This window comes from Manis javanica, chromosome 12 (genome assembly GCF_040802235.1).
Source record: "Manis javanica isolate MJ-LG chromosome 12, MJ_LKY, whole genome shotgun sequence".
NCBI lineage: Eukaryota > Metazoa > Chordata > Mammalia > Pholidota > Manidae > Manis > Manis javanica.
The window spans coordinates 70,774,480-70,791,443 of NC_133167.1; the positions used below are offsets into that span (position 1 = coordinate 70,774,480).

At 46.6% G+C, this 16,964-nt stretch overlaps 1 protein-coding gene across 2 annotated transcripts in view; it reads right to left on the reverse strand.

The window, feature by feature from the left end:
* Nucleotides 1–670: 670 nt before the first annotated feature.
* The window catches only part of SFRP1 (secreted frizzled related protein 1), a 44,820-nt gene continuing 28,526 nt past the window's right edge, over nucleotides 671–16,964 (reverse strand). For both annotated transcript variants that reach the window (XM_073218832.1, XM_017656444.3), the window contains one exon: nucleotides 671–4,028. In XM_073218832.1, coding sequence (XP_073074933.1) covers nucleotides 3,706–4,028 — 323 coding nt within the window. In that variant the 3' untranslated portion in view covers nucleotides 671–3,705. The remainder of the gene's footprint in view (nucleotides 4,029–16,964) is intronic.

Here is a 16,964-nt window from a genome sequence, read left to right on the forward strand (position 1 = left end):
TGCGCTGGGTCCAAAGGGGAGCTCAGCAGTAATTCTGACAGTGGTCCCACATGACCAGGAACGGGAGCCCTGGGCTCTAGTTCCAGTGACACTACTGACCAGGGAGCCCTGGACTTCTTGGGCAGCCCTAACCATCTCACATCTGAGCTTCTCTGTGAATTAGAGGGATGGTCCTGGTCTCCTCGAAGGTCGCATGTGGGTCTTAAGACTCCAGATACCAGAGAGTTCTCAAATTTTAGTTGGTAATGTCAACATTAAATTAGCTGGAGGGGAAAGAGCATCTGAAACCAAAACTGTGGGAAAGAAACTCAGGCACGGTTGAAAAAGACATTCTTGTAGAGCGAGTATTTAACCTCCTCTCTGATCTGAAACATGCACAGCCGGCAGAAACCCTTCTGGAAGTTATTCCTGAGAGCAGATGGTAAATGTGGGCCGGGGAAGGGTGCCCTGTGTGCTCCCAGGTGCTCCTCCAGCCCACCCATATCCAGTTATCTTTTGAAAGCAATTAAACTGGGACCAGAAAACATCATGGACACATCAAAACTCAAGAGGGATGTGTGTGTGTGTGTGTGTGTGTGTGTGTGTGTGTGTGTGTGTGTGTGTGTGTATGTGTGTGCAGTGGAAGACAGGGAGCAGTATATTGTCACGGGGGAAAAAGTAACAACGCACGTTATCATTGATTAATTGTGTGATTTTAGTCAAGTGAATATTGATACATGGCAGGAAAAGCATGAAAGTAAAATGAACACATATGGGAATCACTATTAACATAAGTGATAACATCAAAACATCTGGTAAAATGCAGTTAAAAAAACAACACAAATGAAATGGAATGTAAAACATTTTCACAGTATTCAAAGCTTTTGTAAGAGATGTAGATTCTAAGAAAGGAGGGCCATGGGAAGGAACTAGAGGAAACAGGAATTTCATCTGTGTCCTATGTACCTGCTGGTGAGATGTCGCAACGGCGAGTACATTATTCAGGGAGTTAGGGAAGGTGTGTTTCTAAGACAGATCATCTGAGCCCACCGCATCTATGGAGTTCCAACCAGAGCAGTTAGTTACTCGGAATCTGATGAGAAACACAGATTCTAGGTTTGGGCAAAAGGGTTTCTGTGTGTTACTGATCCAAGCGACAACCAGTGTTCGGATGGGATCCTGCCTTAGGGGGTCCTGGTGGGTAATGCGCCAGCAGCAAGAGCCAAGAGTTACACAGGATATCCTGAAAATAAAGTGTTCTTGGGATCCTCACTTCTCTTTTTGTCTTCCAAGATAACTACTGATATTCTTCAAAGGTTGAGCTTAGTTCTGCCAATGACCTCACAGGATTCTACGTAGAATGATTATCTGAAACCTCTGCACATATGACCTCTGCATTATCAATAATTGCCAAGTCACATACAGACAGCAGAGACCTATTGGAAACCAGTGGCCAGGCCAACGAGTCTGCACATAGATTGGGTTATATCCTTTGTTGAGAAAAACAAAGATTTTTGATAAAAACGCAGCACTAGGCCCATAGCCTCCCTCTGCACCCTGAAATTGCTGATGTATGCAGACAAAGCTGGTGGGCATCTCAAATCCCCAGCAAAACTCAAAGTCCTAGGACTCTTGAGGTTGGGGAAAACCTGCAGCTATACCTCACATTTCCATTTTATTTGGGGCTCTTTCTAAAAATGCCACTTTCTACCTGGCAATTCCCACTCAGAAAGGTGCAGCATGACCACCTATTCTTCCATAATCTTTCTGGGGTAGCTGCTAACATCCAACATAAAGCCCTCTCCTTAAGGCCTCTGCCTTGGACAGAGGGCCCTATTGCATGACAAGCTGTCAAAACGAGCAAGAGACATGTGATCACTGAACTCTTCAGTTAATCAACCAAAACTAAGATTCAGATCCATCAATTCATGAAATTGCTCTGAATTTCAGGTGACAACAGGAAAGTAGAATTATTTCTAATTAACTAATATATATATATACACACTTTAAAAAAATTTTCCAAAATTACAGGCAAATCACACAAGGTCCCCCACACTTTGTGATTAAAGGTCAGAGATAACAAAAAAAAAATGTTAAAATGATGGGATCACTAATCATGAGAGGTTCATTATATCAGGATCTCCCTCAGGCAGGGAACAAAGTCCACAGGCTGATTTTCAGACTGCAGTCTTCAGACATTAATAGAATGTCGCTCTGTTTCTCTGTCAGGTCAGCGCTACAGGGTAACACTTCCCGGTCTCACTGCAGCCTCCCGACTGGGTATAAACATTCGCCCAGAGGGGTGATTGCAGAAGTTCTCTAGATGTTACAGAGAATTAAGACTCTGGCTTGGGGGAGAAATTAACATTAATTGTTTAGAATGACTTCCTATACACTGAACAAGAGGTAATAAAGTTGCTTAAGTGAAGGGCTTTAGTTCAGCACTTACTAAACACAAGGCTTTGAGAACTATCTTAGAGCCTTTAGGAAAATCTGCAGACTTGTGCTGCCTTTTAAACTCTCTCCTTGGAAGGGGACACTTGTGGCTTGACTTTCCTTCTGCAGGAATGAAAACAAACACTTTTTTTTCAGTGCAGGAGGACAGACAGGTTGGCTCTTCTCAATTTCTTTGACCTATAGGAATCAAGCTTCAGGACACCCTGGTCTTAACACATCTTTCAAATATTCAATGTAGATTTTCAAAACCTGGAAAAGCAAACAGGGTTTTTGTTGTTCTCTTTAAAAAAAAAGGTGAACAGAGGAAATTAGAACACTCAGCTCTTCACCCAATCACAATTCACCCTGACTAGCAATTTGCCTGACTGTTCTAGATCTTTTCCTCTTTGTTTCTTCTTGAGGAGTTAGAATATTCTAGTTTCTTGAGCTATGTGTTTCAAAAACCACTAAGCATTGCCTTCTCAGTCTTAAAATCGTCTCTCTCCTGCCACTGGTTCGGTGGCCACAGTGCAGCCTTTTCCTCACACACAGGCAGGCTGGTGCAGCCTCCACATATCTGGGGGGTGGATCAGCATAGAGGCCGATGCCAGCTTCTCAGGGCACCAGACACCAGCTGATTCAGAGGGAAGGACAATCACGTGGGAAGCCAGGGCGGGCATAACCTCCCTTTGTTCTGTGACACACTGTCTTTGCGGCTTTTCCCCCCTGCACCTCTACCTTTCTGGAATTGATCTTAAAAGTTGTAAACGTGGTGTGTGTGGGTGTGTGTGTGTGTTTCTGTCTAAAGCAGGTGGACAGAGAAATTCTCTGAAACGGAAAGCAAGGCCTCTTACCAGGAGTTATATATTCTAGTTTCAAAGGCAGAGATCAGCTGATAGATCCATAAGCAATTTTTAAGGACACAAAGAAATTTGCAGAACTTGGTTTTTGCCTAATTCCCTTTTCCTTAAACTGGCAACATTTTCTTTTTTAGTGAGTACGTCTCTGGCTGAAAACGGTTTCGCACCTCCTTTTACTAGTGACATGCTGGTCCACACAGTAGACTGAAAAGGCTTCCTAATCTAAATGGGGCTCCTCTTACCTGGGCGAGCGACTTTAAATATTGGCTACCTGGGCTCTGGAGCGCGGCTGGAGGGGAGGGGGCGGGAGCTGGGAGAGCGAAGCAAACCGGGTTACAGCGCCCCCTACCGGCAGCAGCAGGGCGTGCCAGCCGCCAGCTTCCAGGGACATGAGCTCAGCCCCGCTCGCGCCCCAGCCGGCCCCTGACCATCACTTAAAGACCGACTGGAAAGTGGGACACTCGTGATTTTTCATTTTCTTCATGAAGTTTTTGAATTCCCTGTTTTTCTTGTCCCACTTGTGGATGGCCGTCAGCAGGTATTGGCTCTTCACCTTGCGGCCCATGATGAGGAAGTGGTGGCTCAGGTCGTCCAGCTGGTGACAGGGGCAGTCGGCCCCATTCTTCAGGTACAGGACGAGCTTCTTCAGCTCCTTCTTCTTGATGGGCCCCAGCTTCAGGGGCTTCTTCTTCTTGGGGACGATCTTTTTGTCGCCATTTTCTTTCTTCACTTCTTTTATTTTCATCCTCAGGGCTAGAGAGGGTGAGGGCAGGGAGAGGAAGGGAGACAAGGGGAGAGAGCATTTTAGAACACAGCTTTTCGTCTTGAAGATAACCCGGGCTTCCCGCTGGAGGGAGGGCGCGAGGTGAGGCAGGGGGCAAGTCGGAGGAAGAGGTGGTCGTAAGGATGGGTCAAGGTCGTACCAAGGTCTAGGTCAGCCTTTCCATCCTGCTTCTGCCCCCTGCTTTGGTGAGGTCTAAGGGTATCTCTGACAGTCACCACAGAGTGCCCTGAGGATCTCAAATTAATTTGCAAAACTGAACCAAGTATCTTTTTTATTCTTTTAATTTTTTTTGGCAGTAGCTATTTTCTCCTTTTTTTTTCTTCCATGTCTCTTTACTGCAGCGACTCTGAACGTCATACCATGCTTTGAAAGAGACAAATCTGTACTCTAATAGAATGCATAATCTAATGCTAGAGACCTCAGCATCCAGAGGAAAAAACTTAACCCTGAGTTCCCTTTTAAAAACAGAAACTTACTGGTTTAGCTTTTTTAATATCCAAAGGACCTAAAACTCCTAGGCAGTTGGGTGCTGTAAACAAGACAGACAAAATCTCCATGTGCCCACCTGGCAAGGGGAAGTGAACGGGCACTTCAAATGGTCATGCTTGACAGCATCATACGTCAGTGTCCAACATGAGCACCGATGAATCAGAGTCCCTGCCTCATGCCTCCGGGAGCTCTGGCAGCAGGAACTGCTAATGTTCTGCACCACAAATCCACCACTAAGGAGGGCCACAAATGCTCTGTCCACGGTGTGGACCCACCCAGACCAAACTCTGTTGACCTCCAGACATATTAGCCTGTGAAGTCCTGGGAAAGTCCTGACAGATGAATCCAGGTGAGGATGTCCTCAGACCTAACGGGGGCTTCTGCTGCTCTCCACACAGCTCCCTGCAGAGAGGGAAGCCAGACCCTGAGTTATCACCTTTTTAATGTCAGTGTGTGGACCATGTACAAGAGTGATGGCTACGCAGGGTCTGCTGGTAAAGATAAGTCCATGTGTGGGCATTCAGTCAGTGTAAGCGTGCTAAAAACACACCGCCATTACAACCAATTCCCCTCCAAGACTGGCCATCCCCAGACACTGTCCAAAGGAGTGTCAAATCATTTTCTAGATGCTAGTGTAGGTGAACTCTATATGTTCAGAATTCTTCTGAACTCAAAACTACCAAGCCCCCTCTTGCAAATAACTCAAAGCTTCTACCCACACTCCAGGAGGAAAGGCTTGAGTCTGAACTAAAAAACAAGAGCTAACAATTATGAAAGCTTAAGGCATGCCAGGAAGCGGGCTAAGTATTTTCCGTGGATTTTCTCAATTAGACCTAACAAGTCCATGAGGCATAGGGGGTTAAGTTTGCTTGCCCAAAGTCACAGTCCTAATCGTAAACGCCTGTCTGAATGTGCACTTTCATCACCGTGCTGTCCACACTAACTCTACAGTTGGAAAATCCTTTACAATGAACCCAAAATTTAGAGTCCTGACTAAATGGCCTGGGAGAACAAAGGGAGGTGCTCAGCCTCTTCCCAGTCCCACCAACACGTCAGAATGACTTGGCTTAGGAAACAGAAATGACTTGGTTGGAAGAGCTCACTCTGACCACAGGAAAACTGTGTTGGTGAGGCTTTCGTATTTAGTATTAAGTTGATTAGAAAACACACCCTTGGCCAACCTAAGAATAAGGAGGAGGGGGAAAAGCCTAGGAACAAATCTTTAACGAATGTGTCAGTAAATTAAACACGCTCCCACTGCTTTCTCATTCTTACAAACAGAGCTCCAGCTCTGGCAGTCTACTTAACCCCGACAATCCCCAGGGCCTGGACCCTCTTAAGAAATGTCTCACTCCCAGGGGTGGTGGGGGGTTCAGGAGCTGGGCGCTAAGCAGCACAAAGCTCTCCCCTGGGGTTAACGCTGACCTCTCAGCTGGGCCTGGCTTCCTGCACACGGGGGAGGGAGCTGAGAACAGCTTCCCAGTGAGTTCCTTTCTTTAAACTCTCTGATCATGCTACGCACACTGTGGACAGTGTAATGGGGACCAGCAGGTGGAAGGGGCTGCCCACAGAAAGCAGCAGAGACCACCCTTCCAGGACCTCCCCCTGCCGAACAGGCGGCCACGCTGTAGCTTCCCTGGTCGGCTTGCAAACCTTGTAGCCGGTGGTTCACTTAGGAAAAGACTTTAGCCATCCCAGTCTGTGGCTCGCTGAATGAGAAAAGACTCCCTGAGGTTGAGTGAGGGACCAGCAAAAGGAGACCTGCTGCCAGGCCTAGGCAAAGTCAGGTCCCCATCCCTGCCTCCCCTCTGCAAAACAGAGCAAAGGGGACTGGGAGAAACCCCTGAGAGAGGCAGCAAACTGTGCTGCAGCAAGGCAAAGGCAGTAGGAACACTTCTGCTTCACAAGACCTCTGTGCAGTGGCCCCTCAGTATTCAATGACTCCCAAGCTACGTAAGGCTGGAACCAAGCGTTGCTCGAGGGGCTGTCCCTTACATCACCAGGACGCATGCCTGCCTCAGCTGACAAGGTGGGCAGGCACCCTCTTTTCTTGCAGAGCCATGAGCAATCATTTTTCAAGTGCTGGATTCTGTAGGTGAGCCCAGGTTAGGTGCTTTATGCATGGTTCCTTATCTAAGGCTCACAGTAATCATACTAAGAAGACATCGTTATTATTTATTACAATCAAGGGGAAGGACTCGGGTTAAGTCATGACAACACGAGGTCACGGTTTGGGAAAGAGAAAATCAGAATTAGACCCACACCTAACCCCCAGACCACACCCCTTCCTCCTATACCATGACCGCGCTTCAAATGATACTGGTTCAATGGAAACTATTTCACTCTTTTGATTGTGTTGCTTTTAATCACAACTCAAATCAAAAATTAATGTTCCTTTGCCATGACCGTGTAAAGGAATTTCGTTTACATAGGTGGGGGACAGCAAGGGGAAAGAGGAAATCAAATGATGGAAATGTGTTGTGCATTAGACTCTTTATTTCTTGCCATTGGCTCACTTTCTTTTTCGAGGTGGGGAGACTAAGGAGGAGGCACATATGGCCAGAAATTACTAACATCTTTCCATCTTTCAAGGGTTTATTTTAGAGATGCAGATTACCAACAATGTTTGGATAGGCGATTAGCTGTCCCAGGTTGATTTCCCTGTGCCTTGTGGATATGTGGACAACCCCCCACCCCGCCACACCCAGGGGCTTCTGGGACAGGGGTGGGAGCTGGCCCCGGAGGAGCCCGGGACTGAGCACCACTCCCCCTCCCCAGCCGGCCCCCACCATGCTGACGGTGCCTGGACCCCAGGGGTTTCACCCAGGGATGGTGCTCACAGCTGGCAATGCACATGGCGGTGGTGAGCAGACCAGAGAAGCTCCAGGAGGCAGCAGCTGGAGCAGCAGCTGGGCACGGGCTGGAGGGCTGGAGCCTGGCTTCTAATGCTGTGACTACAAAGCCTGCTTTTGAGCACCGAGTCCCAGTCTGCCATCCGTAAAGTGGAGAGTGCAGTCTGCCAGCTGGCTCAACGGTACCACCACCCAGGGGGCCTGGGCTGGGCAACACTGGGGAGCCAGCAAGCTCACCTCTAGCACCAGCCCCCACCCTGTTCTTCTGCTCCCCCATGGCCACGTGCCCTTCTCACCCTGCAGGACACTGCCAACCAGGCCCTGGATCTCAGCAACCTGTAACAGCTGGATCCTGAACTAATATAACCAGGCAATAAACAAAACACTTGTTTGGTTTTCTTAGCAACAAGTTAACATCCTCCAGGAGTAGAATATTACTCCCAGCAGCCACCTCACTGGTTCCTGCCAGCCAGAATTCAGAGACCCAGAAACTCTGAAAACTCAAAACTTAAGGTTGAATTAGGGGCTGCCTGGGTCTTTCTCAGCTATAGTCACCCCTATGTAGGCAGACCCTCAAAGTTTCACCCTACGTTCAGTCACCTAAGACTGTATGTTTTTTTGCTCATAAACTATACTTCCTCGGTAGTCACCCCAGAAGCTTAGCCATATTTCTGAGGCTGACATAAGAACAGGAAACTCATCACACCCATCCCAAACCCACACTCTTGTCAAAACCATCTTTTCCTCCTGACCTGCTTATACTCTCAGTACCACCATTCTCCCCATCGTGGGGACAGGGTGCATGGATGGAAGGCACCCACTGGCCGAGAGCCAGTCACTTATGCAGTCAATAACATGGAACTGCTGCAGGGGTGCAGGAAGGATCTGATGGGAAAGGTGGGAATGGGCAGAACTAGACACCAGATTTGTGACTCACCTGGTTACAGATAATAGAGTGAAGAGTAAAGTGCAGAGAAAAGAGACGAATGAGGGACCCTCAGGAGCACCTTCAGTGGGGTGAGAGGAAGGGGCAGCACCTTGCAAAAGTCACCGGAGGCACAGATGGAAAACCAGGCACCACGTGTCTCAGAAAGCAAAGGAGGGAGGTGCTCCAAGTGGAGGAAATGCTGCTCAATCCCGAGTGCTGCACAGTTCCACAATGAGCATGAGACCAGATCACTCAACCTGGCCATCAGGGGGTCTCCGATGACCTGGGAAGCCAGGATCAATGGGCCGAGGGAGATGCCAGAGTGCTAAAACCAATGGGAAGTGAAAAGGAAAGGTTTGCCATACTGACAATCACCCAGGTTCTGGAATGTTCCTAAAGAGTTACCACCAGTCACATCTAGCCAAACATAGCACATCGAGCTCACACAGTCATTTCCATTCCTTTCTGAACAGTTTAAAGTTATAGTTTTAAAAAGGTTATAAACACATGCAAGAATACAAGAACATACTGACATTCAGTATAATAGAAAGCAAATGGCTGGTGGAACCTGGCTTGACAAGAGTAAGAAAAGCTGAAACCTAACTGCTTACAGATAGGGGTGCCAGGAAGAAACAAGCCGATACACACTGCAGGACCCAGATATGCTCATGAATTGGGGCCATGAGGTGCTTCTGAACCCCATTACAGAGGTTGTATTAAATAGAGGAATGGGTAAAAAGTCTGTACAAGGCCACTCAGATCCACCAGCCCGGCCTGGGAAGCCAGGTGACTGCCCCTCCAACTCCAGCAGCAGCCAAGCAGTTTATTCTACACAGAAGATTTGAACCAGATGGACTGTGGGCTTAGGGACTCCAGACACACAGGAGGACCGGGTGTGGAGGTGCTGTCCTGGCACAAAAGAATTAAGTGAAAGTCTGAAATAGTGAAATAGTAGGAAATAGTGAAACTCTCAGAGCTTAGAACACTGCACTTACATACCCTGTCAGAGGATTGAAGGGTTTCCATCTAAAGAAATTACTAGCCCAAAAGAAAAGTCCTACCCTCCCTCAACACAACTCTAAAATGAGGCCCAACGAATCACAGGCCATGCACATCCACATAAAGCCTCCAATTTAGTGCTTCACTTAAATTCAAATGGCCAGCCAAAGATTGACAGGCACCTAAGGAAGACTCTACAGGTGAACAGCAGAGACCAAAACACACACATACACACATTACAATAAAAGAATTCAAAGATAACAGAGACAGCATAGAAACAGAAGAAAACTTATCTCAAAGATAATACTAGGTATGACATTGTAGTTATAAAACCAGAATAGGAGAGCTATTAAAAGGAATGTTCAGAGAATACAGTGTTTGGAAATTTAAAATATAGGAGCAGAAGTAAAAAATGCAATACAAGTACTTTAAGATAAGGTTCAAAAAATTTCCTGGGAAGCTGAACACAATGACAGAGATGGGAAATAGGAGAAAGAAACAAAAGTTGGAGGATTAATCCAGAAGTTTCAACATCTGACTAGGAGAAAAACAAGAAAACAAAGGGGAGAGATATACCAAAGAAATAAAAGAAGAAAAATTTTCCAGAAATGACCATGAGTTCTCAGATTAAACAGTGTCCTGCCCAATGAATCATGACACTGAGAAATGCCAGGAATAAGGAGAACTTTTAAATCCTCTAAAGAAAAAGAGAGTATACATCTAATATAAAGGAGCAGGTATCAGAATGGTACTGGATTTATCAACAGCAACACTAGAAGCTGGACCATAATATATCAATGCCTTTAAAATTCCCAGATTCACTAGTGAGCCAAACTGTCAATAGTGTGCGAGTAGAATAAAGATATCTTCAGACATTCAATGGTTAAAAAAAAGTTATATTCTATATATCTTTTCTTAGGAAACTACTCCATGATATGCTCTACAAATATGCAGAACAAGACATAGGATTCAGGAAACCAAAGATCTAACATAAAATAAAAGCAATGGAAATCTTCAAATAGCTCTTCCAGAACAACTGTATGGCAGGCCTAACGCTCAACCAGTCAGTCTAGACAGACAGCCCAGACAGATGACCTGATGTACACCTGCACAGAAGTTTAGAGATGAATTTATAATGCAAACATAAGGAACTAGAAAATAAAATAGGGCAACAACCCTGTCAAGGGAAAGCAGAAAGGTATACAAGATAAAATAGAATTGCAGTATACTACAGGGCTCAGCTGCAAATAATATTTACATAATTTTAATACATTAAGCAAGGAGTATTAATTTAACCAAAAATTTGATATAACTATATTGGAAAGAATGAGGAGAAATGGGATAAATCTTTATCTTCAATAATAAGAAATTAATAAATAATGTCAAAAAATCAAGCTTAAGAATCTAATTAAAAATGTAATGTCCAATAATTAAAATTAAGAAATAAAAGAGACAAATCTTTTTTCAATGATAGAAAATCAGTAATGTCTAAAAGTTAAAAATTAAATTATGATATTTATTCCATTTTGCTAAGTATCACAAGAAATAGCTAAAATAGTTGAAAATTATTACCTCTGGGTTGTGGGGAGTTGTGGTGGGAAGGCCTGGGGACAGAGGACTGCAGTGTTTTGTTAAAAGCCTTTTATACTCAGAGAAATGCAAATTAAAACCACAATGAGATATCACCTCACACCAGTAAGGATCCCTACCAACCAAAAGACAAACAACAACAAATGTTGGCTAGGCTGTGGAGAAAGGGGAACCCTCCTACACTGCTGGTGGGAATGTAAATTAGTTCAACCATTGTGGAAAGCAGTAAAGGAGATTCCTCAAAATGCTCAAAATAGAAATACCAGTTGACCCAGGAATTCCACTTCTGGGAATTTACCCTAAGAATGCAGCAGCCCAGTTTCAAAAAGACAGATGCACCCTTATGTTTATCGCAGCACTATTTACAATAGCCAAGAAATGGAAGCAACCTAAGTGTCCATCAGTAGGTGAATGGATAAAGAAGATGTGGTACATATACACAATGGAATATTATTTAGCCATAAGAAGAAAACAAATCCTACCATTTGCAACAACATGGATGGAGCTAGAGGGTATTATGCTCAGTGAAATAAGCCAGGCGGAGAAAGACAAATACCAAATGATTTTACTCATATGTGGAGTATAAGAACAAAGAAAAACTGAAGGAACAAAACAGTAGCAGACTCACAGAACCCAAGAATGGACTAACAGTTACCAAAGGGAAAGGGACTGGGGAGGATGGGTGGGAAGGGAGGGACAAGGGTGGGGAAAAAGAAAAGGGGGATTACTATTAGCATGTGTAATGTGGGGGGGGGGGGGCATGGGAAGAGCTGTGCAACACAGAGAAGACAGAGTAGGAATTCTGCAGCATCTTACTATGCTGATGGACAGTGACTGTAATGGGGCTTGTGGGGGGGACTTGGTGAAGGGGGGAGCCTAGTAAACATAATGTTCTTCATGTAATTGTAATGATACCAAAAAAAAAAAGCCTTTATAGCCATTTGACCTTTTAAACTGCATTTATTTTGAAGCAAAAAAGCTTAAATTTTTAAAAAGCATATAGTGTAGTTAGGAACTTCATTGTATATAAAATATAGATAAATCACAAAACTTGAGGTCTCAAAAGAACCACAGAGATTACATTTCCACGTCCTCCACTCTCCATTCAACTAGAGCAGCTTGGTGTAAATTTGGGCTTCTTAAGAGTTTTGTTTGAGTAAGTATTCTGCCTTTTCAAGCGTTTATTTAGGAAGAAGGGGCATTCTACAGAGCTAGTCACCCCAATCACTGTTCAAATTTTAAAAAGCCATCAGGTTAGAATGTGGATTATTTACTTTGAACTGGAAGGGACATTAAACCTGGGTGAACTGATGCTCACGTCACCTGTCCAAGATCACGCAGCTGGAGGCTCCCTTAGCTATGGTGAGAACCAGCTCCCTGACTCTGCACCCAGAGCTCTGCTTTATGCCCCAGTTCCTCTGAGCAAGGGGCAGGAAAGCAAGAGGGGACGCATAAGGTCCTGGCAGATTCTGGGGACAACTGGGCAAGCACATGAATGCATTTTCTCTAATTTGTGCTAATGAAAATCACCCTGGGGCAGAGAGCAGACCATACACCCTGACTTCCAGTGACCTACTTTTTTTTCCTCAATGACTTTCTCTCGCAGAGTGGGCTGAAGTTCCCAAAAAGACGATTTGGGGAGCAGGGGGGTAAGAGTGTCAAACTTTACAACTGGTCTGTTACCAGCCCCTTGGGTCAGGAAGGGTCCACAGTCAGGCACCCCATGCATTGACCCGGTGGGCTCAGTGGACATGCTTTGCCCCACACGGACCCTCCAAAGGAAAAAGCCTGGTCAAACAGCAAGACCTCTCTATGCCATAAAGACAGAGAGGACCTGATTTTCTACTTCTTGGCCCCATTTTCACAAATCTCTTGGGTGGGCGACCCCGAGGCAGAAAGTGCCATCCTCAAACCCAACCGTGCAAATGAGATTTGGTGACAACTCTGGGTAAGGGCGTGGCTGGGAGAAACCGCAGCCTCCTTCCAGCACTCAGCAGAGGGTCTGGGCACCGTGGCAAACATCTGAGGCATCAGGCCTCAAATGAGTCCTACTCACAAAGGCCCTGCAACAAACAGCAGCTTCACAGACACCTCTGCTCCCAGCACAGACCAGAGTTTGGCATCATTAATTCGTTTAGCAAAGAAAGGAGCTTCCCCTGACCACAACCCATAGTCTGCATACTTACATGCATTTACTGACTACAGGACACACGTTACAATAAAAAGAAAAAGGGTAAACACAAACGCAAATTTTAAAAAAAGATTGAAAGCAGCTTTTTCTCTCCTTTATGAAAAACAGCAGATGTAGGAAATGGTCCTGAGTGACTTACTTGGGGCACATTATTTACTAGAAGTTGTCCCGTTTCCTGGATCCCAGGAGTCTTGGGGAGGTGGGGTGTGCCAGGCAGGAGTGGCATGTGCCCCTTGACGGGCCCTCCTGACACACTCAGGCCCACAGAGCAGTGGCAATGCCCGCCCTCTGGAATCCCGCAGCCTAATTGCTTGATTTCATGGATTGTGTTAAATCCCCACTGATTTAAGCTAATGGTGCAAAATGAAAACCCCACTTTCAGAGCAAAGAGCTTCCTGGTGTGGTTTTATCTGGGAAGACGTGCTTTGGCAGCCCTGGCAGTAGGGGCGTGGGCCTCCAAGAGGGGCACAGAGCTCCGCCCCTCCGCAGCAGTAAGCCCCGTATCCCTCCTCCCCATCTCCCCAAGCAGGACACACAGGAGAAGAGATTCGCTTGAATAAAGTCAGGCCTGAGGATTGATGGGATCCTGGCTCCAGGCCCATGCAAACGTGCCAAGGCAAACCATTTTCCTGCCGCAGGGTCACTGGGTGTCCCTTCCTCTCCATTCCACCCCCCAGTGCTCACCCAAATGGCAAGCTAAAGTGTGGAATGGTCTCCTGGAAGGAAGAAGATGACAGAGGGTTCCAGAAACAGTGAGTCAGAAAAGCCACGAGCCATCCCCAGCTCTGAAGATGCTTAAGAGAGGGGACCTCAACCTTTAGTGTCATCGGAATCAACAGGAGGGCTCATTAAAAGCACAGATGGTAAGCCATTCCCAGAGTTCCTGATTTAGTAACAATGGGAAGAGGCCCAAGAATATGCATTGTGAACAAGCCCCCGAGTGGTATTGGTGTAGTCTGGGGCCCACACTTGTGAACCACTGGCTCAAAGGGCCTGAGGGTGGGATTGGGGTGGGCTTGTTGACTGGCAGCTCAGTTAGTCTCGGTGGGGCATTCTGAGGGCTCTTTCTTGAATGGTATTTACACGTCCTAGAAGCCCAGGAAACTCTCTGAAGCTTAGGCTGAAGTCAGGCAGATCACATGGGCATGTCCAACCCCCAGCTGACTCTGGGCAAGCTGGGCCAGCAGCATTCACAGAACTGCCAACATCAAGGGGGCCCCCATTCCTCAGAGGTGCATTCTTGCAAAGTCAGGAAAATAAAAGCATCGGTGGCATGAAGCAGCATGTTTCAGAGGAAAGGATTCAAGAGTCAGCAGACTCCAGCTTCCGGTTCACACTTCATCGCTAACTCCTGGCACAAACCTGGTTATGTCGCTTGACTTCTCTGGATCTCAGTGCAGCCATGTGGACCAGTTAATTTCCATTTCTATTCCTGAACTGGCCATCTTTCCTAATCTTCATATTTCCTTCCTCTATCTTGAAATCCGGCCATATACAGAAACCTGTCCAACATCCCCATGTCAGATGGTACTGCTGCCCTCACCTGCTCACACTGCTTGAGGACCTTGCTTCCTGGACCACAGCCCAGGACCTGCAGTGAACACAATGGCCCAAGTCCAGGTCTGCTGGTAAAGTTGTCTAAATTCAAAGAGAAGCCCAGAAAAGCATTCAACACACTCCAAGCATGGTGGCTAGTGAGTCTTCATGCTATCCCATTTGGCAGATGGGACAAGAGGCCTGGGGCGTGCTCCGACCCCTGGTTGGCCTGGGGCCCTTGGCTGGGGTAGCCCTAGAGACACTATCAAGTCAGTGCCTCTGAGAACTGGGCAGACACACCTTAGCTCGTATCCCTTTTTAGTTTTCTCAGTTGATCCCTCTGAAGACAGAGGATGCACTCCAGCAAAGCTTGTGTTACCTACCCATCCTTCTGGCCAAGCTACAGACCATCTTCTCCTTGAAGCCTTCCAAGCCCAGTCTAGCCTTAACCTTCATTTTATGGCCCTCCCTGTCTGAACTCTGCTTTTCCGCGTAGCATGATCATGACCTGTGAGTCTGTCCCCTCTCCGCTGTGAGCTCATGCAGAGTGTGAGCCATGCCCACCCAAGTCTGCACCAGCAAGTGTACGTCCAGCACATCAGAGGTCAGTCTAACGTTCGCTGACAACACAAAGGAGCAAAGGGATGTCAACAGTGCACCACTGCCCTGAAGTTCACAGCCTGGCAGCGAGACTGGAATTATTTGCACAAACCTCTGCGTTAGCACCGACTACGACCACAGGCAGCAGTTGTCAAGCACTTGGCTACACCAGGCAAGTATTTCTCCACATATGAACTCACTGAATGTTCTACCAACCCTATGGGACCAATATGCTGATCATAATCTGTTGGCTGATGAGGAAACTGAGGCACAACATTCAAGTACTTTGCCAAGGTCCCCAGCTGGCAGAGCTGGGATTTGATCCCAGGGAGTACAGCTCACACAGAATGTCAACCACATGGAAGTCACTGAGGCAAAGCCGCCATCGCCCATCACCTCCAGCACAGACGGGGCTTAGCAAAGGTCCCCATGAACCAGCCACCCGGCATGAGGCTTGACAGGTGACCTCTGCACTCTAGGCCTCACTATATATATTTCTTGTCTTCAACATGCAGAGAATGTTCTCCAGCAAATTCACCCTAAACACTGTCCCAAAGAAGTACTAACAGAAAAGTGCCTATGAGACCCTTGAATGGCATCAATAAGCAAGATGATATTTAGGGAGGAAACATGCCTACAATATAAAAGTTAATTGGAAAAAAAAAAACTATGTAAAAGTGTGCATATCAATGATCCAAAGAGAAATATATCACAATTTTTGCAGCAGCTGTCTCTGGGTGATGTATATAGGGCTGATGTCTAATCTTTTTACTGTGCTTTTCACTGTTTTCCCAGTTCCATGCAATAAGTATGTTGCATGTTATGAACCGAAAAAAAAAAGTTCTCCAAAAAAGTAGCAAATTCTTTCAGAACAAGATTTGGGCAAATTGAGATGTTTAAAACCTACAGCTCACAATGCGTCCTGCTTACCCACAGGGGTTCAGAGGGGACTCTCAGCTCTTTTTAAGAAGTTCTGCTGCCTCAGGAGGACAAGCAGGTCCTCACAGAAATCCCAGGGGACACCAAGTGAGAACTTCGAAGCCACAGGCATTTGACCAGGCTTTCCATCAAAAAATCCAAATTCTTTCTCACCACATGACGTTTCCAGAAGCAGTCACCACAGAGAAGGCCTGGTCATGGGGTTGGGAAGAGGGAGGAAGCACAGACTCCCATATAACTGAGCTTCTGAATCCAGACACTTTTGAGACAGAAAGAGGGCAGTGAATTACTCTGCCAGGACAACAGGGATAATAAACTGGGACCGGCTCCTGGGCAAACCAGAATATTTGGCCACCTGCACAAGAAATTGGTCCCTGTGTAAAGAGTGGGTACATTTTAAAGGTGTGGCTGGCTTGGAGGTAGTGGCGAGGGGCCTGGTGAACAGAAGGGACCAGCCCCACTCCTGTCCTCCTGGCTTCCAGAGCTGCCCGGCGTGCATAGGTCAGAGGGTAAGCAGCACAGGGCAGGGAAACGCAGGCAGGGCTGGCTGAGGAAGAGCAGAACCGAAGGGACAGAGACCCATCAAGCAGGAAACAGTCCTATGCCCCTAGCCCAGTTCCCTCTGTTTAGTGAGGAAACCGAGGCTCGAGGACGTCAGTGATTGGCCCAGAGCTATCTGGGGCACGACACAGGAGACTGGTGTCCAGGGGTGTCCGTCCTCACCGAGGCAAGCTGCTTTCAGGTCTGGGGACATTCTCAGGACTCGCTGTCCCTTTTCCAT